Source organism: Passer montanus, unplaced genomic scaffold (genome assembly GCF_014805655.1).
Source record: "Passer montanus isolate IOZ18808 unplaced genomic scaffold, ASM1480565v1 scaffold4, whole genome shotgun sequence".
NCBI lineage: Eukaryota > Metazoa > Chordata > Aves > Passeriformes > Passeridae > Passer > Passer montanus.
Window position 1 is genome coordinate 13,799,473 of NW_024368818.1, and position 22,142 is coordinate 13,821,614.

At 39.3% G+C, this 22,142-nt stretch overlaps 1 protein-coding gene across 3 annotated transcripts in view; it reads left to right on the top strand.

The window, feature by feature from the left end:
• Positions 1-22,142, top strand: part of NOX4 (NADPH oxidase 4) — a 110,625-nt gene that overhangs the window by 54,376 nt on the left and 34,107 nt on the right. For all 3 annotated transcript variants that reach the window (XR_005628557.1, XM_039718414.1, XM_039718415.1), the window contains one exon: positions 10,271-10,352. Coding sequence is in view for 2 of the 3 variants with exons in the window: in XM_039718414.1 (XP_039574348.1) it covers positions 10,271-10,352 (82 nt within the window). In the remaining variant the exon portion in view is untranslated. The remainder of the gene's footprint in view (positions 1-10,270; positions 10,353-22,142) is intronic.

Here is a 22,142-nt window from a genome sequence, read left to right on the forward strand (position 1 = left end):
AATAAATGAAAACTACCCAGACTAGGTTGTATGTAGTAGTTTATATTCAGGCAGTTGTCTGGCTTAAGTTCTCAAGAAGGACTTGTCTAATTCAAATGTAAGAAGAAATAACAGAATTGCTCACATCAGGGTGAAATGAAGCCATGTTTTGGATACATTTTCTGATACACTTGTGTACATTACATTTTATCACCTATCAAAAAAAAAAAAAAAGAGGAAAACAGTATCTAATGGCTCATTTCATTTGTCAGTCATTCAAATTATTTCCTGCTAAGGTTTTGATATTGCCCTTTAAGAGATGTTGTAAGAAATGGAGCTTCAGATGTGATTAGATCTTTGGAAAAAATGTACATTTCTTCCCAGTAGATTGTCCCCAGCTGACTAGCAACATTTATATAGGAAATAGGATCCAGCTGAGCTCTGATCACGTTATCCTATGTAATGCTTCAGTGTAACTGGCGCTTTCAGAGAATTTGTGTGTGTTCTCTGAAAGAGACAGGCAGGTGAAAACACAGGGGAAATGATTTTTAGATATCAGTGGAGTCCCTTAGTACCCTGTTTCTGCTTTTGTTTCTTACTTGCAGCCCCACTGTTATTTCTAGCAGTTCAGCTAAGTGTTTGGCTGGACAGGCATTTCCCGCACAGGGTGCCTGTCAGCACTGCTCACTCCAGTGCTGTATCCAACACAGTGCAGCTTCCCCTCTGGGAACAACTTAGCACTTTCCATGCAGGTATCCCCACAACCTAGCTGTCAGCAAGGCTAAGTTATGCCTGATGATCCCTCTAAGCTCAGCTAAGCCTTGGTCATTAGCAGCATTGGTGATCAGCAACTGCTGTTGAAGGGATGAGGGTTGGGCCATCCTTATATTCCAAAGCTGTGAGTGAGGGTGAATTAGCAAGGAAACTCCTCTTTCACAAAATCCTTTTTTCTTTGGCATTCCCCTTCTCCTCCCATCCCTGCCCCAGCTAAGAGAAGCATGAGGGTGAATTAGCAAGGAAACTCCTATTCTCTTTCACAAAATCCTTTTTTCTTTGGCATTCCCCTTCTCCTCCCATCCCTGCCCCAGCTAAGAGAAGCATGTATTTAACCTGCCCAGGCTGTCTGAAGCTTATTGTAGGGCAGTGTCTTGCCCCCATGTCTATCAGCTGTGCGTGCAGGCAGCTGGCTCCTAACCGGCTGTGTCCCTCTTGTCAAACTGACATGGGTTTGCAGTTTTGTCCAAAGGTGGCAAGTAATGGGAACAGCACAAAATACCGCTATTGATATTTTTTTTCACAAGCAGACCTGCTGGTTATATCCTAAGCCATGGAATGGCTTGGGCTGGAAGGGACCTTAAAGATCATCTCGTTCCAGCCTTGGAGATGCATAAAACCCAACTGAACATGGCTATGAGCAGCCTGCTTTTCTAACCCTGCTTAGAACAGGACTAGATTATCTCCTAAGATTTCTTCTGCCCTCAATAATTCTGTGATTTTTCTATAGTTATTACACAGTAATTTATTTGCATGTTTGAGTGTAGTGATGGAGTTGTGTCTGTATTAGTCAGAGGGTGAAATGATCCCATGCTTACAGTTTAAATTGTCACCATGTATGAATAGGCAAAAGCCCACAGTGACTGGTAGTGGTTTTGTTATGGTACAAAATTTCAGTTTTGGATAGAATTAATTCCATTATTTTTTGACTGCCATATTTATCTGTTTAATGAAAAGTTCTTGTCACTTGTTCAAATGTATAAAATATGACACTTGCAGACCTATTTTTAGACCTGGCTAAAAATACCAGTGGATGTATGCATGTGGGTATGTGCTGGTGTTTAATATATTTGGTGACAAGCTAATACACATTGGCTGGCAATGATGAGACCATGGCAGCCCAAGAATAACACTTTGGAGTCGCGATAACTATTTCCATGAAGACGTCAGCGTAGTCCTCAGCAGCAATAAAGAGAAAAATTATTAGGAGTAGAGTAGAGAATAAAGCCAAGGAGATGACTGTGCAGCTGGTGGGTGTTTCTGTGGTGCTACCAGGACTTAAATCCTGTGTGCAGGTCTGGTCTTCATCACTCAGACATGACACTGGCCAGGGTTCAGGAAGGAATGGCAGAGATGATCAGAAGCGTGGAGAGGCTTCCAAACATGGGATAACTGACTATGCAGGGACTCTTTAGCCTGAAAAAGATATAATTCAGGGGAATATAGCCACAGTCTGCAAAATCGTGCATAACACTGAAAGAGAGGGTGGGTGGAGCTTGACTGTTCACAGTTTCTGCCAGTGTCAGAGAATTTGGCCATCAAATACAGTCAGTAAGATTTCAGAGCAAACATAAGGTGATGAATCTTCATGTAGTAGGTGAGAAACACATGGAACTCCTTGTCAAAGAGTATGGAATGGATTATGTTTACATGAGGACTGGGCAAGTACATCAAAAAGAAGTCTAAGAATTTCTTATTAGACAAACCACATTAGACTCAGGAGATGCACTGACGTAGAAAAGCTCGAAAGCAGAAGGGTCTTACCCTGTGATCATTCCTCCATAGATGTGTCCACAAATGAATCCAAATATTAGAGAAGGGGGGCCTTGGTGTGAATCAGTACAGCCTGATGAATTGTGCCTTTGCTCAGCCTTTTAGAGGCAAACCCTCTGGAGATGTGCAGAGCTGGATAGTATTGCAATAATTGCACGTCTGGATAGTAGTTCCATTTCAGTGTTAAAAAGTTCCATGTAGCTTTTGGAAGGTTGGGCTTTCTTCAGTTTCTGTATCAGATTACAAGTTACAAAGAGAGAACCAGTTAAATCCCCCTGCTTTTTATAGTTTGAGTATATTTTTTTTCTTTTTCTATGAAATAAGGACTTTTTAGAACAAATGTCACTACATTGTCTTAAAGCCCAAAGGGCTATACTGGTGCCTAATCATTTCTTCTTTTTTGTCATGAAGGAGGAAAGTACAGCACTAGTGAAGGAAATGGTAGTTGTGCCTCCCTGCATTTGCTCATTGGGAATTCAAAAAGCAAAGTATAGCCCTTCCTGGCTAAAGGCAGCAACTGTGGAATGCAGTGCTATAAAAAAATCTGCATTAATAAGTTTTCCTTCAGAGCATGTATTTATAAAGGTATTTTTTAAGTTTAAATTCTGTGTTGTTTAGAAACCGTATTTTACTGTTGCACTTTGTAAGAGCTGAGTTTTATGAGCTGTAGGAATGAGCTTTACTGTCATGACAGAAATAGTCTTCAAGTATAGTAAGTATCTATCGCTAAGGCAAAAAAATGTTCCTTGACTGAAGTTCCTTGATTATTTTGAACTGCAGCAGTCAACTAATTCCCAGCTCCATTAGGGAATTTCTGTGTAACCTTCAGAAGGGTTTCTAACTCAGTAGTGAGCACCAAGACTGCTTGACTTTGGTGTTGTGTTCGCTTCTCTTCCCTGGCTGTCTGGGAAGCCCAGGTCTGGCAGTGTAGCTAACAGGCAGTCTGGGTCACTCAGTGATGTCTTGTCAGGTCAGTCGTACAAAATACAGTCTAAATATGGTCCTCCAAATGTCTCCTCCCTGTTTTGAAACAAAAAAGTGGTGCTTTTTCCTTCCTATCGTTCATCTTCTAACCTTTTAAGGTTCCTGGGACAAGAACTGCCTGTTGCTCTGTCTCTTCATTGGCTGATACATGGCATATATACCTAAATCCTGCAAGATGTGTGATTATCGTGTAAATGAGGGAGATCTAGTTAGAAATAAGTCTGTCCAAACTAATTTTGATGTAGCAGTTGGGACGAATTTAAGGACACAAGAAAGCCTGTGGAATCACATCAGGAAAAGGATTTGCCGATGCTGGAATCAGGGAAGGAGAATGATTTTGAGCTGGCAGGTACACAGCTAGAGAAAAGAAGGAGCTTTTTAGGGTATAAGGCAGGTTAGGAGGGAAAGCAGGGTGTACACAGACCTTCTTTAAAGAAAGGAAGACAATTCCATAGGTCCAGAGTGACTGGGAGTTCATTGCAGATCTACGTAATGATTAGTTGAATTCCTGTTTCCCACCCTCTGCTTATAAACTAAATTCCTGTAAAAGAAAATGTTGAAAGGAAGCATGATCACGTTATTCACCTACCTTAGAAAATGAAGAGTTCACTTGCCTTTCTGTAAAAGCTTCTCTATTTCCGTTAAATAAATATAAAAAGCAAAGAGTTTATATATAGTTTTCAACTTCCTGGGTTTTCACTTGTTTTCAGGGTTTTTCAGTAACTCTGTAAATAATGACACTAATTAGTCTTTCAGACAACTGCTCAGGAGGGAAGGAAATGGTGATGAAAAATAGGAGAATTAAACTCTGTGAGGCTTAATGGACTGAGAATCATGGAAGTTCAATCTGGTCAAAAAGCCTGTCTCTATCAGCAAAATATGTATGTTTCAGGGAAATTCCAAGGCTGATGATGTAATAATTTTGGAGCCTTTTGATCATCAGCATTAACTCATCATCTTTTTTTTCCTCCCCTTTTAATCTGATGGGGGATATTTGTCGCACTGACTCTTCAAGAGAAGTGATAACTCCTTGACTTCAGGAACATTGGCCATTAATAAGCCACAGGTCAAGCTAAAATATCACACATTTCATTTTTATGCCATCTTGTTGCTCATCATCGTTTTATAGCCCTTAACTGGCAAAGACTTCTTCCTAATTGCCTTTTAGTTTTACATGGCACTGTGGAACTACTCATGACAGCATTTCCAAATTTACGGAGCTTGAAAACAAGTCATATTAGTGGATCTCAAATCCTGTTAAATATCATCAGCACTTTTAAGAAAGCTGACTTCTTTTTAAACTTATTTTGTTTTAATTACTGCAAGTTGTTATTCATTACATGGAAGGTGTTCAGACCACTATGCATTTGCATAAAACTAGGCAGGTTTTTTAGTTTGAAGTTGCAGGACTTACAAGAGTCCTTGTGGTGAAAGGTGGAACTGATATTTGTTTCTCAGTGAATGCAGAAGAGGTAATTACAGAAACATGACTACAAAATATCCAAATGTAGAAGAGTGTCACTATGGATAGACTGTTTGGTAGACAGCTTGGCTGGCTGCTGACCTGCAATTTCTCTAATTTTTAGCTGATGAAGCTGTTCTGGTCTCCCACTCTCTGTTTGTTTTCTCATCACATTCCTTTTATACTTACTAGCTTAATTAAAAAAAATCCATAAAACTGGTATTAATGTAATCCTTATCCTGTTAAGCCAATTGCCATCAGTGTTGCGGTGCTCTTAATTGAGTTGATTGTATGCAGTTCAACTTTTTTTTATTAGAGGTTCAGAAAATGGTCCAAAAGTGTTGGGTAAAAGGTGGTTGGGATAAACAAACCAGTAATGTCTCAGACTTCAGGTATATAATGCAGTGACCTGATAGCTTCATACCCATCTAACTCTGAAGGAGCAGGGATTTGATTTTTCAAGACCCTTGGAATTCATCAGAGTGAAATCACAGTGAAAGTGATTTTACTATTATTTTCTGTAAGATATTTTGTAACAAGAAGGAGTGAGAAAAGACAACCACAAGACTTGACTTTTAAAGTCAAACCTTACACAACTGTGTGACTTTTGGCATAATTTTTGAAGTGCTAAAGCAATAAGAGCTTCAGGGACGTGACAGCTTTGAAAAACAAGGCCAGTGTTCATTGTGCCACAGCGTGTTTCTGTCTACAGAATGTGAATAATAATGTGTTTTAGCTCACAGGGACCTTCTATAGAAATTATTTTTCTCCACTGTGAGAAGCCCCAGATATTAAAATACTGCAAAAATTTCCTTTGTCGCTCTCTCCACTTCTGTAATAGTGTATCCTGGAAGAAGGAAACTTTACTGTGTAACCAGTTTGAGTGACCTTCAGACTGTACGCCCATTCTTGCTCTCATTTTTCTGACATTACTGTCAACTCACCATACTGAGCACAACCCCATTCTGTTTGAGAACAAATGTGGCATTAATCTAAATATTTTAAAGGGAAAATTTCTCTTGAAATGCATCCTTCTGTCCTTGTAGATTAACTGGCTTGCCATATCATGTAGTACCATAAAGATGGAAGGGTATTTGTAACTGAGGTTCCAGTAGCTTATTTGTGAATATGTTATACTGGGAAGGGAAGGAGAAGCAAAAGGTAGAATGGAGAGAAGGAAACTTAGATTAAAGACAGAGAAGAAAGGTGTATAAATATATAGGACAGGTTAAATCCATAAAGATTTCAATGGCAAACATTCTCTGTATAGTCTGCAGCCTTCCTGATTTAGGAGGGCAGGGCATAAGACTGTTAGTACAACCAGTCTCCAGTCATGCAGGTAACTAATTATGCTACATGTTTAGCTAAACATGTATGCTCTCAATGAGACTGCCTAAATTTTACTGAGGACTTCTCACTGATAAAGGATTTGGAAAGAACTGTACACTCAAAATGAAAATCAGGAGGAAATTGAGGCACTCATCATATTGAAAACATAACTGTACATAAGATGTGACTGTGTAACCCTTCTTGATGTATCTGAGAGCTTTGTCCTGTGGGCAGACTTATGGGAGCATCAGTGAGACAGGCTGCAGTGTCACACACAGCAGAAAGACAAAACAATCAGTGCTATAGCTGATCTCAGAACAATGTGAACAATCCTCTTGCTAGCAAGACTTTAACTCATGCAAATTGTGTGAATAGAATGAGGAACAGAGAAGGTAATTGCCAGCTTTCAGAAGTAAGCAGCCTTGGCTAAGTAAATGTTATTCTTTTTTATTTTAATGAATCAGACCAACACCTAGATAAAAGCATCACAGGAAAAGGGACTCAGTTTTGGAAGACACCTCTCTAAAATTATCCAAGTAATCAAAAGATTGTGACTTGTTTTAGTTTGATTGGTCAACTACTGATTGCAAATCAAAATAATGTAAAAATGCTCTAATTAATGGTTTCATTAGTTCCCAAGGCTTTCATTTGTTGTTGTAGTATGAATTAGAACAAGGTCTTGGGTTTCTGAAAAAAATTCTTCCTCCTTTGAGAAGCTATCCTTGTAACTTTTTTCTTGTGAGTTGAAATGCCTTCTCTTGTAAACCATTAGTCTTCTCATATTTACTTTTGGAAGAGCACCAAGAGCACCTGTGCTGTCAGTAGCTGCTAAGGTTCTTGTCACCTCCCTCTTCACCTTGATGGATGATCCTTAAAGGCAGTAGTGTCATTCGTACTAGAGTGAATTTGGTACTAGGCACATATTAGTGTAATAGAAGAATATCTTAGAGCTGAAAAGTGACATGTGTACACAATGGTCCTGTGGGACAAATCAGTCCTAAAGATTCCTGCATGCTGTTTCTCTTAAGAGGATTTCCAGGACATGGAGGTTAATATGCTGGGAGAATCTGTAGAATAGATTTGAGATGAGGTGCAATATTACACTATGGTACTGTAAGTGTTTCTGTGGTGTCCTGGTTTCAGCTGGAACAGAGTCAGTTTTCATAGTAATAGTTGGTACAGTGCTGTGTTTTGGATTTAGGATGAGAATAATGTTGATCACACATTGGTGCTTTAGTTGTTGCCAAGTAGTCTTTGTGATAAGACAAGGACTTTTCATCTTTACCATGTCCTGCCAGTGAGAAGGCTGGAAGGCATAAGGAGTTGGGAGGGACACAGCCAGATCAGCTGACCTCAGCTGATCATCGGGATATTCTGTAGAATATGGCATCATGTTCAGTGCATAAACTGTGAGGAAAGCGGGCCAGGAGCTGCTGCTCAGGAACTGGCTGGGCATTGGTTGGCAAGTGTGAGCCAATTGCATTGTGCATCACTTGTTTTGTATATTCTAATTATTTTTGTTATTATCGCCATGATTATAATTTCTTCCCTTGTCTGATCTAATAAACTGTCTTTGTCTCAACCTATGAGTTTTCCTGCTTTTACTCCTCTGATTATCTCCCCCATTCCACCATGGGGGGAGTGAGCAAGCAGCTGTGTGGGGCTTGGTTGCTGTCTGAGGTTAAACCACGCCACATGGGAAAATGAGTAAAGTCATATGGTGAAAAGAAAATACATCTGCCTGGGAAATTTGCCATAGCGTGGGGGGAATAAAAAAGTTGACTTTAGCTAAAACAAGATCTAGTAGGAAAACTGTTCAGGCCAATTTCAGATGCCATAACTTGGCTGCTTTTGCTCCAGTATTGGCCAGCCCTGTCACATTACTATTCAAAATATTTTCAAGATCACTGCTTGCTGAATTGAGTCCTGGAGTGCAGCCAGGTGGCCTTGATCAATGTGAAAGGGCAGCAGCACAAGAACAAGTCACAGAGTAGGAGATAGAGATGGAATATGGCTCTCTGCCTGGGTGATATCCATCTCAGACAGAACAATGGGTGAGACATATCTGCACACTCACTGAGATGTGTTTTGTCTCTCCTGGAGAATCACAGATCCTTACCAAGATCTGAGAAACCAGCTTCACTTACCTACCTGTAATGTGGTTTAGTGCAGCATTGAACTGAGTAAGAACATGTCTCTCTGTGTTTGACATCACTGTCACACCTGGTTACAGGCCCTCAAAAGTAAATCAGCTGTGCCACTGCAAAGACAGATCCTTAATTGTGGTGTCTCACACCGAGTTCTAGAGATCAAAATCCTCAAGTCATGGAAAGAAGTGCTGTCTCTCAGTGTTCGCCATGGTAAACCTCCTGCCATTCCTCCACCAGGCACACACAAAGGCTGTTGTTTGAATGAAGGCTTTTGTTAAGGATGCCTGGAAATGCATTGGTAGCTTGGGTTGTGTGGGGAGATTACTGAAGCAGAGGTGGAAGTTAATGTGCTGGCTCTGAAACATGAGGGGATATTTTGCATTGGTGAAAAATTTCTGTAGCCTTTTAGTTCTTCTCCATTGGCTTTTGAAGATGGTAATGTATCATCTTTAAGGATTATAGGGCTTGTATGTGTACAGCCTATTGCCATGTACCAGAAGACTGAAAGAAAAGCAAATTTCTCCATCTTCCTAAAATTTCAAGCAGAGGTCAAGTAGCATAATGGCAAACTTTTCCTCAAGACAGTGAGTAGGCTGTTTCCTGAAAGGTACTAATTGGATTTAACTTTCATTTTTACAGTATTGCATTTGTGGAATTTATTTTTGTTGGCCACATCTGCTCTTTGTTCTAGTTTGGTACAGGAAGACTAATTTACATTTTGAAGATGTGAGAAGACTTTTGGAGGTAGGAGTGCTTATTTCTTTCAGGATTGAATATGAAGAGGTGTACAAATAAAGGAACAAAGATTAGCCCTTCTTTCTTCACTGGCAGATCCTGGTATCTTATCCAAAATATTTGCAATACATCTTAGCCAGTTGAGAAAAGATTCAGGTGTGAGACAGCTGACCTTTAAAACCGAGTCCTTAACAAGAGAGTTTTCCTTCTGAATTAACGGTGCTTTTTTCAAGGTATTACAACTTTATAAGTATGGTTTGGATGAGTTTCTTTCCACTTTAGAGGCTACATAGCAGAATTGTATTCAAATTAATGAAGTTTAATTTTGATGACCGACACAGAACTAAATGTTTTTTTGTCCTGTAATTTTCTTATTCATAAACTTGGTGTTAGAGGATATTTTGAGATACAAGGGAATCTGAGAGGAGGAGGACTGCACTTACCCTCAGGTTCAGTTTCCAGAATAAAACCTTTCATGGAAGAGAGTTATTTTGGAGGAATCCATGGTACAGCTGCCACACACACCACAGGCTACAAACTGTAGATTTTCCTGCAGAAAATCCTATCATGCAGTTTTTGAAATAGATAACGATGGCAAAAAAGAAATCCAGTCTTTCAACCATCTTTAAAAACATCAAGTGAGTTACCAAAGGATTTGTACTGCAGTTTAATTTATATGAATTAATTAATCTATGTCTGTTTCAACTACTGTGTTCCTTGAGTGACTGGTGCATTTTTAGGGGCCCCTCCTTTCTGTTTAGACTAGGCTCTTCAAGGCAGGGATTGTTTATGGCTGTCTGTTCATGATACCCAGAAGATCTCTGTGCAGACCTTAGAAACTTATAGGCACTACTAGAATTCAGTACTGGATGAAAAAAAGGCATTTTAAAATATTAGAAGGTTTTACAGGAAACAGTGATTTTTAGTCACTTTATGCTTAGTTTTGTCCTCTGCTAAATATTTCTAGAGAGAGAATTCACTAATATTACTGCTTGCTTGCTCATGGCCTGAACATATAAAGCAGAGTCACAGTCTGGGTTTGTTTTTTTTTCTTTTCTTCTTTTTTTTTTCTTTGTCCTGACAGAAAGATTTCGGGATTTACTGCTTCTGCATTCAAATCAAGATACAGAGATTCTGCCCATCTTTCAGCAGAGACGCTATCCCAAGTAAGTAAGATTGTCTTCTTGGGAGATATAAAATCTTCATCTATTTGCAGCGAGGGAGAGTAAAGCATTTATAGCACTGTACATGCTTTTGGTGCAGAATCCTTAGGCAGAGCTGTCAGGGAGCCACGCTAGCACTGATCTCTTTTGACTGGTGTCGAGGAGAAGCAGACACGCATTGCAAGCACGCTCAGCTGTCAGTGGGGGAGGTGGTGGTGGTGGTGGTGGAGCACAGATGTTGAGTTGCCTGGATCAGTGTCTGACAGAGCTTTGTTTCTCTGTTGACACAGGTAGATGTTTTATCAGGCTAATCCCTATTCTTGTCTTCTGGGATTCCATTATTGATGGTGACAGATTCCCTTGAATTTTAACAGGCTTTCCTCTGAAAGCCTGCAAACACTAGGAAACTATTTTTTTCTGCCTTTTTTGCATTCACCTATATCCCTAAAGGGATCAAAAGAGTAGTATTGAGTGTTAAGAAGGTCTGGAATGTATCGTGTATCCTGGACAATACCTCTTCTTTTTCCAAGTGGCATGCCTGAGTGAAGCAATAAAAGCTCTTTGCTATTTTATTAACTAGAAGAAACAGTCACTTTCAGCTTGAACAGAGGCAGTGAAGGGCAAAGAAGAAATGGTCCTCACATTAACCCTGACCAGAGCGAGCAATGAAAGAATGCTAGTGCAGGGTGGACAGAGGGTGGAGATAGAAGAAAGATTGTGTGTAGAGAGTCCTTCAATGATGGTGAAAACAAACACATTTATTTTAGTTATTATTATTAGGAGGTTTCCGAAATAGATAAGAAGTGAGTGAAGCGAGGTGTCAAATCTCTTTAAATCTGATAATGCAAATTTTTTAAGAACAATTAGAGAGGCTGAGTGCTGAAAGCCAGTCACCTCCTCACTGTGAGTACTTGAAAATAAAACCACTCAAGGATGAAATCCTGATTCCGAAAATGACGAAGTTTTGCTTTGACTTCCAGGGAGACAGTTTTATCACCCTAAATTTCTTGTTTGCATTGTCCATTGTCACTATATTACTGGAATACTGTGGAGGTACAATATATGAAATAGTGGAAGGTACCTTATGTGTATGGATTGATCTGCTTGTTTCATTAGGACTTCCATGAATTATTACTTTTCTCCTCATCCTTTGGAACCCTGGCAGTACTATGCTTTGCTTGGCTTACATTATTTAATTTTTGATATGGACACTGTCAGACTAGTCTGAGAAACCAGTTTGCTGTCCTTCCTCAAAGAACAGACTTATCTTTATATAAATCATTCCTAAGATGTTTGACTTTCCATTTCATTACATTCAATTTATTGCTAGCATTCTTGGCAAAAAGTCTACTAACACAATTACACAATATCAGATTCATGGGCGAATGAGTTGTCTGTTGTCTTCTGACAGAGGATGTGTTCAGCTCTTCAAGGATCACAGAGCAAATAGCTTGTATGGAGCTCTGATGCTGTTTGAAGTTATAGTGGCCTTGCATCACAAAAAGGATACCTTTTTTTTCAGCCATGTTACTTGGGAAGATTGACTGATTTCTCTAACATACAAAAGTCAGACAAATTTTGGTGTCTAACCAAAAAGAAGTTTGTTTATGTTCTTAAAAGTAATAGATTCTTGTTTATAGCATCATTAATTGGTGCAAATTTGCTCACATGATGAATTACAGAAATTCATCATGTATTACAGCCCATTTAGATACTGGTTGAACACTATCGACTTATCCAAATTTCCCCAGGAGTTGTCTTTTCAGGAAGGTGCTTGTGTTCAACAAAGTAGAGAACCTGTTTATCTTCATAATATATTTTGTCTTATTCCCATATAATTTTTTCACCTTTCCTATTCTCATTTTCACCAAAGGGTCAGTTAACAGAAATTGAGGTAATGGAGAGATAAATCTACTAAATCAGTGTCCCTTCATTGACTTCAGCTGAGCAGTGGCTGGTTGTACTACATTAGGATCTGAGTAGAAAGACCATTTTAATGAAATGTTGTCACAGGGCACAAATTGGAGCTTGTAATTATTAAAGAAATCCGAAGAATATTGAAGGTTAAAAATAGAAAAGAATTTTTAGTAGTGACTTAGCTGAATAGCTTGACTAAGCAGGGCTTAGTAGGTGGAAAGGATAAAAGTTTTCACATATTTAAAAGACAAATGTCCAAAGGAAGGAGATTGGGTAGGAGGATGTTCAGTACCACTCAGGATATTCAGAATCATTGCAATAAATATTAAAGGCTAAATGGGCAAACTATAATCCATCAACTTTTGGAAGAAATAGAAACCTTGGTGTTCTTGCCTGAATTATGTTCTTGTTCATTTATTATATTAGGACCTGAACTCTTTCCCAGATAACAGCAGGATAATTTTGGGTGCATGTTGTTCTCAGAAATGTCTATGCATTGGAATGGCTGAAGGAAGTTTTCTAAAATATGCATGGACATTAAGTTTTCTAAAATATGCTAGATTTTCTGGGGTAAATGTGTCAAAGTAATGTGCTTTGTCCTCCTAGTTGATGGAGACGTATCTTTTTATTTTCCTTGTGTTTGCCTGAATTTATTTGGACAGCCTTGGCTTTGGACAGCCAAGGAGCCAATACCTGCCCTGGCAAGCAGAGGAAACTAGAGAGAGGCCTGATCTTACAAAGATCAAGTCTTATAAAGCCACACAGCACATCACCTTGACTTCTTGATGTACCACTGTGTGCCCACATGGCATCATGAGCACCAGATCTCACCGTGGCCTGTGGGCTGGGACACAGTGCTCTGCCAGCACACAGGGACAACCCCCAGCCAGCCAGCCCAGCCTGCAGTGTTTGCCCTCTCACTTTTCTTCACGGGGTTGCAGAGCAGAAGGAGCTTGGCTCTATTTTGTGTTTGTCTCAAGCCTAGTTTTTAATGCAACACACTGTGCTGCATGTAGTTACATGTTACAGAACTAGCAAGAGCAGTCTAATCAGGCAAGTCTTTTTGATATCTCAAGTGACTAATGTGGTTCAGAAACCAGATGTGACCAAACCCCCCTTATCCACCTCCTCCAGAAACTGACCTGTCCACAAAGAGAAATATTTTGAGGGGAAAACCTGTCTCCTTGCTGACACGAAGCGATTACCATGTCCACAAGGATTCACATTCCTGAAACTAAGAATAAACCTGCAGCTGTGGGCAACCAATGGGTTGGGGTGCATAGCTGGTGCTGCGTGTAGCTGCCTGGGAAAACCCTCTGCACGCAGAACAAATGACAGACATATCTGCAGATCTGTCCTGCTCTCCCTCACTCCACAAGCCTGCTGAAGTCAGTGAGGGGAGTTATGCCAGCTCAATCAGGTCTGTCAGCAAACCAAACTTTTTCCAACAAATCTTATCCCGAGTCCTTACTTTTCAAATTAATATTATGGCCCCTGTATCTCATAAAAAACCTTTAAGAGCTTCACATGTAGCACATTTCTGCAGGAGCTTTTCTCATGTTGGCATCTGCTTCATGCTTTCCTTGCTTGTCCACTTTGCTGATGCTATTCCTACATGGCTTTTTCACAGTTTCACTCATAAAATGCAAGAACTGCTAGATTGCAGCAAAGGCTACACAGGATTGCTCCTGAAGAAGGCACTATGCTCATTAATTTGGCCACAGGGTCCAGCATGTGATAGGGTGCTTGGTGGTAGCAGGGGCTCAGGTTGCTCCATCCCTGCCGACTGCACTCTGCTCCTGACTGCCTGTGCTGTGTGCACAGGGGAAGGATCTGCAATTGCCTTGAAGGGCCAGGGAGAAGTGGCACTTGTAGCTGGGCCTGATAATGTCAAAAGAAGAAAGCAAACCGAAAAAAACAGAATGATACAGGAAGTGATAAAAGAAGTGCAAGAGTGAGAAATTAGGTTGATAGATGAATAAGGCAGGAGAGAGGCTGACACTGCGCAAAGCAGCGCTTAAAGAGGGATATTCCAGAAATGCTACTGCCATTGCAGGTTTTTAGCAGGAGTTTTTTTCTGTCTAGAAGTAACTTGACAGTTCAGCCGTACTTTATCTTTTCAAGTTAGTGCTGAAATCCTCATATAAATATGTGGGGCTTTTTAGAGGGATTATTTGTTTTGTTTTTTTTTTTCCCCTTCAGAAATATTTTCAGTCTTCAGTCTTATCTTCTGTGGGTTTGATAAAAAAGTTTTTGGGTGATTCACAGATTTTAAGAGCAGAAGGAGTGGTTATGTTCCAGCTAATTTGAGTCCCTTTTTAACATAAGCCATAGAGCATTAATGATAATCCCTGCAGAAAGTTTCTCATTCAGCCAGAGCAGGAATTTAGAAGCAAATTGAGATGTTAAGAACTGGAAAACTCACAAGCCTTTAGATCAGCTTGTTTCAGTTGTCAATTACTTCACCTGTGACAAATTTTTTAACTTCAGTTTCCACTTTCTGCCATCTCACTGTACCATTTTCTGCTGAAGAAGAAGGTCCTTTACCATCTGAAATGACACCTCCATACCAAAGGGTGGAGATCAGTTTAAAACTTGCCCTTCTCTTGAACAAAATAAATGGTAATTTCTTGCAGGGTAAGGCTTGTTAAAGAGGTCTCTCTCCCAAAATCTTAAAACCTTTCAAAAGTATTCACACTTATTTTTAAAATAAAACAAACAAAACCAAAACCACACACACACCAAAAAAAAAAAAAAAAAGGCAGGAATGAAGAAAAGCAATGTTTTGGTGACTGTTTCTATAATGTGCACCTAGAGAAATAACAGCACTTCTTTATAGTCAAATAGGGAGACAATCTAAATTCATAAATTTGGCTGTGTAACAAATAAATCTTATTATTTGAATGGAATGACAAATTCTTGAATTTTGGAGAAAAAAATGAACTAAGAACCTAGCAGGTATGATGAAATAATATTCCAAATGCATTTACTTTCCATGAGTCATAAAGTTAGAGATCATTTTCTTGCATATATTTACGTAAATTAAGGTAGTCTTCTTGTGTATGTACAAAAATGCTGGTAACTTTCACATCACGAAAAATCCCGGAAAATACAGCATCTTGATACATATCTATATGTATGTATCTTCAAATACATATTTGTGAAGGTCATCTTTGAAAAGCTGCTGAGAAGTTTCAGCTCAAACAAAGCTAAATGGTGTTATTCAATTCTCATCATGGAGAAGTCTAGACAAATAGATGGCAGAAAGTTAGTGCCCTCCCTAAACCATTGTGCCTTCTGGTTCCCAATTATTTATTTTAATGATAATGGATCTGTAATGGGTGTGTGGCAATTTCCTACAGCTTGAGATCTGAGCCAAGAAACAGATAAAATTTCATAAATAATACCCCAGGAATAAAACGTATGTCTTATTTGCAGCTGTCTTGAGAACATTTTTCTTTTTAGAGGAAAATAATTTGTGTCTAACTCAAGAAAGTAGTGAGATATGGCTGCTGGAAGTGATGCTTCTCAGTCAGTGCATCCACTGAGATTCCCTTGAATCACAGATTGAAACAAGCATGAGAGCAGCTAGCCGAGCATGGCCTAGAAACCCAGTTCCGTTTGCATAAAGAAACAAAGGCAACATCTTCCCTAATGTGCTTCAAGGGAAAAAACCGTGACCTATGTGTTCATCACTGAGTCTTCATTGCAAAGGCAAAGAGATTTTAAATTTTAAAAAGATGTGGAGAACTTTTAAGGAGTGGTTTTCTATTAAAGGCTTCCTGTGAAGTGCTTTACAAAAGATGTCCTCTTGTTACAGGACATCTGTAACATCATGCCAGGAAGATCTAAGGCATGATGTGTTACCAGCATCATCTAGGAACAATTCTTCTTGGGATGAGACCAGAAATAGAAATCATGTCTTCCACAGTCCTTTCAGTTCTGTGCAGTTGGATCTCTCATCTAAAATAATACCTATCCTGTTTCCCACTGCAAAAACATGTGGCCTGCCTGTATTGCTGAAATCAGATGGGAAGGTGCCAAGTGATGGAGCCTTTCAGAAGTGCCCACACAAGCACTTTAAATGCTTTGTGTAGCATTGTATATGAAGCATGAAAATTACTGGTCTTGAAATGCTCCAAGATTTATTTCAAAATGCAGGCTAGAAGCAAACTATTTCATCGTCAGTCTGTGTCCTCAGAAACCTGAGTTTCAGAGAATTTTGATTACTTGATTAAAAAAGAGACTTTGATGACTTGATTAAAAAAGAGACTGGCTTAAGGAATCTGAAATGACCTTTAAAAGAAATTCAACCTGTTTGAGTAGAATATTTCTAGGAGGTTAGGATTTTGTATCTTTTTTCATTCTTTTTTCTTCTAAAAATTATTTTTAATGTGACTTTTTGCAATGATAACACCTTATTCTGTGGAGTTTACAAACCAGTGCAAGGCTGAGCTCATGCCAATAAAACCTTAATTCTAAGTAATTTTTCTGTCATTAGGGGTTTTTATGAAATGGAAACAACGGTATCAATGGGGTAGCTGGTAACTGCTCATTAAAAAGAGCAATCATGTTACAGGAGTGAAAATGCAAGTATTGGATCTAAATTTTTTTGAAACTGAAATGAAAACATAAAGAAAGAGGACAGTAATTAATACTGTGCATTACATATTTGAGCTCAGATTCTACAAAGAACTCGTGTGGACCCATCCAGATAATATAAAATGGGACCAAATCAGTATCTTGAAATATTAGGACTACTCATTAAACTAAGATATGGGTCATAAATTCCTGAAGACACAGGCTACATCTGTTCAGAGTAACAGTACAGTACTGCAGTAGCTTTCAAAATAAAGGCACTTTTGTTCTGTTTCCAGTAGCCTTGAGTTCATGTAACAACAGCACAGAGTGAACCAATCCCCTTACTGTGAAGGAGAATTTTGCTGCTAACTTCAACAGGGCTCAGACCTGAAATCTAAGGCACAAGTAAAAATTTTTCTAGGTAGAAAGATGTGGTCTGGGGGGGGGGGAAGAGATTTGTGCAGCAACATACATGCAAAACTGAAGCTCCGTGTGCATACATATTCTCTTTTCAGTAGCAAGCATTCTAGATGCTACTTGAACTTACCTGTTTGTCAGAGCATAGTTGTGGCTCATTAGCAGGCATGAACTGTTCCATACAAAACATTGTGGTAATCCCCCAACTCAAACACAAGTTATAATTGTTTCATGCTGAAAGTATTAGTGAGGTTCTTTGATTCATTATGTAAGATAATTAAAATTATTCCTTCCGCCCTTATATCCAATTTTATCACAGTTTTAAAAGTAATGACTTATAACAGTTTAAAAAAAGTAGTTTCACAATTACCATAGTTACAGTAATTCAAGCACCAGCCTCTGGAAAGGAAGAGAAACAAGTGCCAAGGAGTTTTGGTTGTTGACAGTAGTAATTTCCTCCTGGATGCAGCAGTCCTTTGCAACCTGCTCTAGGCAGGGGTTGAACTTGATCACCTACAGGGGACCCTTCCAACTCCAACCACTCTGGCGTTCTGTGGTTCCATGTGACTGAATAAAAGGGGGCAGCATCATTCATTCACTTTTATACGCCTACCTGCGCATTAGCATTTTTATTTTTGGCCCCATTCTTTCAGTGAGGGTCCCCAAGGCTGTTTTCATTCAACAAACTGTTAAAGGAGGCAACATCTTTGATTGGTGTTTTGTTAGTAAACAAAACCTTTGTCTTGGTGGAAAAGGGAGAAAAGAAATATTCCAGCTATAGTAAGGGGCAAAATGGACTATGATATGCCCCTAAACATTTGGAGGAAAAAGAAAAAGCTGTCTGCCATGTTATCCTTTGTGTTTCATGTGAGACATAAACCATAAATGTACTTCCTGGTCTTTAATAATGGTAGAAATTTATGAACACTCATTACAGCTCTGACCATTTGCCAAATAGATTTGAAGAGGCAAGTGAAGTGTCAGATAAGCATTTCATGCATATCACAAGTGTCTCTTCATGCTTTAATACTGCAGAGGAGTGGAAAGCACAAACATTCAAAACAAAGGAGACTGTTAGTGTTCTAGTTTTGCAAAAAATGGGCAAGTATGGTTTGTTCTTTTCATGACATGAGTCTGGGTTTAAGTTTTAGTAGCCTTTTGGTGTGTGGCACTGGTGGAGTAGTTTAATTCTGAGTGTCAGGCTCTTTAATGTATATGTGAGGGACACACTTCACATTCCTTTTTCATGAAACATATTGGCCTTCAAACTCTTGGTGACAATCACAGGCAGCAACAGGCCCATGTTGATCGAACATGCCATAGCCATTCCCTGTCTCTTCAGAGAAATATATGAGACCTGGGCTGTGGGATGCCAAGAGGACCACCCTGAACTGAGCATCCCCAAATATACACGTCAGCCCCATTTCATGGAGGAAGCTGTCTCAACATGTGGGCTAGAGCTTAGCTCAGATCCATGAAGCTGTAAAAATTGGCAGTGGTAGAAAAGCTGTCTCATCCTATAGCATGTTAATATAGATGTTAATTATCCTCAGTCATGAGGACAGGAGTTGTCTGCTGGTTGATAGTGCCCAGTGGGCCAAGCCTAGCCCCAAGGAATCTTCTTCAGTGACCTTGTCAAGTGGTTTGAAAGAATCACAAGTGCTTTTGAATGTCCAGACAGCTAGCAGCTGGAAAACATTGTTAGCAGCTGCAGGACTGCAAAAGCCCATGATATTAGCTGCCAAATCCTTTCTGATTGTTGCCTAATCAGCTGGCTGAGGCTGCTCACAGAGTTGGGGACTAAAGTAGATAAGTCCAAACACAAAAGCTGTTTGAATAGAAGATATGTACTGATTTGTTGGATGGTGAAGATAAATTTGGTGATATTCAGAGTTCCTTCTTGTTGTTTTTTAATACAAGAATCTTGTAGGTTACATGTTTGCAGAAAATTATTAGTCTAAGCATTTGCACCTAACGTGAGGCATCACGTGTGTCAAGTGAGGTGATTAATGATGCGTTTCTGTTGTATCAAGCATGTGGTGACATTTTTTCTTTCCTTAAAGCAATGAGAGAAGGTGTATTATAGGCACCAACCAGAGAGAAAAGATATGAAAATCATTTTCTTCAGAGCCTAATAACTTTCATATAATGCTTTGCTTTATGTCTTAATTATCCATTGCTGTCAAGGTATCTTTATAAAACAAGGTTTAAATTAAATTTGTGTGGGGTTGAAAGTCATGTAGAATCAAACTCTCATTTAAAATCAAACATTTGAAACTTTCTCATTCCCCTGGGAGCTTCTGTAAAGCAAAATTGCTGCCTACTCCAAAAACCCCTACAGCATCAGGGTCAGTCCTCTTACCTCAGGTCTGCTTTACCAGTATGAAAATGATAACCTATATTACAAGTGTTCTCTGTGCTACATTCTCAGTTCTACAAGTGTTCTCTGGTTTCAAAAAAATACTCAAAAGCATCTTATGAAAGCAAAATGCCTGAGAGTTTCCAAGGTACTGTTTTCCCTCTGCATGGTGCATCATTATGTTACATAAGGATATTATAGCTTTGTATTTCCACTCACTGTATACTGTGTCTTCAAGATTAAAATAGGTTTTCTAGGTACATTAGTGTTGGTGATTTCTAATATTCTTCAGGTTTAATTAGTTCCTCTTTTAGACAAATCACCTGAACAGATTGAATATTTTTATTATATTGAATCAGTTCTGAAACTCTTACAATAGATTAAATTTTTCTTTTACATGCATGGATTCTTGAAGTTTCCTAAATAATATTTGAAATACAGACATGCATTTACAGTGATTTTTTCAAAATGAAGGTATTTGTATCCCTTCTCAAAAGACTTTTTTTAAAAGTCTTTGGACTTTAGCTATTTTTACTTTTTTTTTTTTCCCTGTGTCTTGTTTCATAATGTTGTTAGGGAAAATACAGCAGTGGAAGTGGCTGTTAACAATTTCTCCATCAAATGGTACTTGTTTACCAGGACAAGCAAAGAAAGGGTGGCAGAACTGAGCCATCCATTTTCCTGTGCTTCAATTTGGACAAAGTGAATCATGTAGATGTAATGTTATCTTGAGAAGGAGTCACAAACCTCATGTTCTGGCTGTTTAGGCATCGTGAAGATGCCCAAACATCTTAACAATACACCAAGAGTATCTCCTGCCACTGCAGTTTTCAAGGGAACCATCTCTAGGATTTCAGCACGTCACTCCATGAGTAAGAGATTGAAGTGCGTTGGAGAGATCCCACTCACTTTCCTCAAATCTAGGATACTGGCATTTAATTCAAGCTGGCATAAGGTAAACTCTGGAGTCGTGAACCGAACCCAGGCTTTCCAAAATTTTTTTATATAAGTTGGAAGAAAGAGTAAAAAGTACTAAAATCTATTTATTAGGATGGTGCAGTGAGCAATTCATTGTCAGCAATTCAGTGCCAGTGTTTCTGAGTGCTGCTGTCCTGAAGGATCACTGCTGGTCTGTAACCCGTGTAATACTCATTGGTTACATTTTAAGTTATGCCAGAGTGAAATGCTGTGCTGCTTTCCATCCAGAAAGAGCAGACTTTCTGTGAAGGGCAGTTGTTACATGCCAGCTTCTCTGTCAGCCCTGTTTTATTTCAAGGAGACAACATGAAATTCTGCATCAACTCACATATGTCAGACATGGCTGCTGAACTGAAGCAAAAGGAAAAAAAAAATATACTATAGTTTGTTTCCTGTATAGTGGGAAGGGAAGGGAAGGGAAGGGAAGGGAAGGGAAGGGAAGGGAAGGGGTCAGATGTAACTTTCTGTTCTGTGCACAATCCATATGTTACGTGGAGAAAGATTCCTCAGTTCAAAAGAGCAGGTTTACCCTGTGGGATCAGCAGAGCAAAATGCAATGAGCTTGTTCAGTGACACAGGCTGTAATGAGAGCCTCTGGGCACTGCTCTTCTGTGACAGGCAAGCCATGTTGGTATTGATGGACAACCTCATCTCCTTCTGTTTTGTACTAGGAAGGAGAATTGAAGGAATGTCTTGTTCATTTATTTGTGAATTGCTGTCTCCTGATGTGAGAACAGGCTGACTTTAGCATCTGCAAGTCTTCTTTCACATATGGTTCCATTAGCATTTGAACATGTTAGTTCCAAGGTCTAAGTGCAGCAGAATGGCTGTCCCTGGAGCTCAGTCCCTGCTTCCATCTTTTCAGAGTCAGCAGAGCTGAGATGGGTAACTTTCCTAGTTCCCTGTTCCCTAGTTACTAGTTTCCCCTGAGATGGGGAATTTTCCACTGCTCCATGTGTAGCTGTGCCTCACTGTCTGAGAGCATAGTTAGTGTGCATCTGTATACATTTTGCCTTTCTGTTGTTAGATGGCAGTAACTGGATATGCAATGGTTGATGGTTAACTTTTTTTTTATTGGTACATATGTGCACTACAGTTAAGGAATCCACTTTAAAAAAGCCAGGCAAACAGGAGCTATCAAAATCTGATCTGTCTCTCTCGAGTAATTTGATAGAAAAATAGAACAGGTTGGCTGCAGGCAGCTGTTAAGAGCAGCACTTGAATTTAAGAAATCCATTTATGTCTGCACTGGCTATTCCAGCTGTTTGTGGTTGGAGGCACCCCCCTCACCAATTTAATTTTGTTTTTAGTTATTTGGCCCTGCACTCAGATTCTGGCACCAGTGAATAGCATGTGCACCATGTAGAAATGTTTTGGCAATTATGAGCCAATTAAGTTTAGCTTTTTCCCTTGTTCTATCCTTCGTATGATATCCAGCAAGAAGACTCATGACTGAGATATTTAGCATGTATTAATAAACCAAAAATATCTCAATTTTGCAGAGTCTGGGGTCTGTTTATCTCTGTACTAAAGGTTCCTTG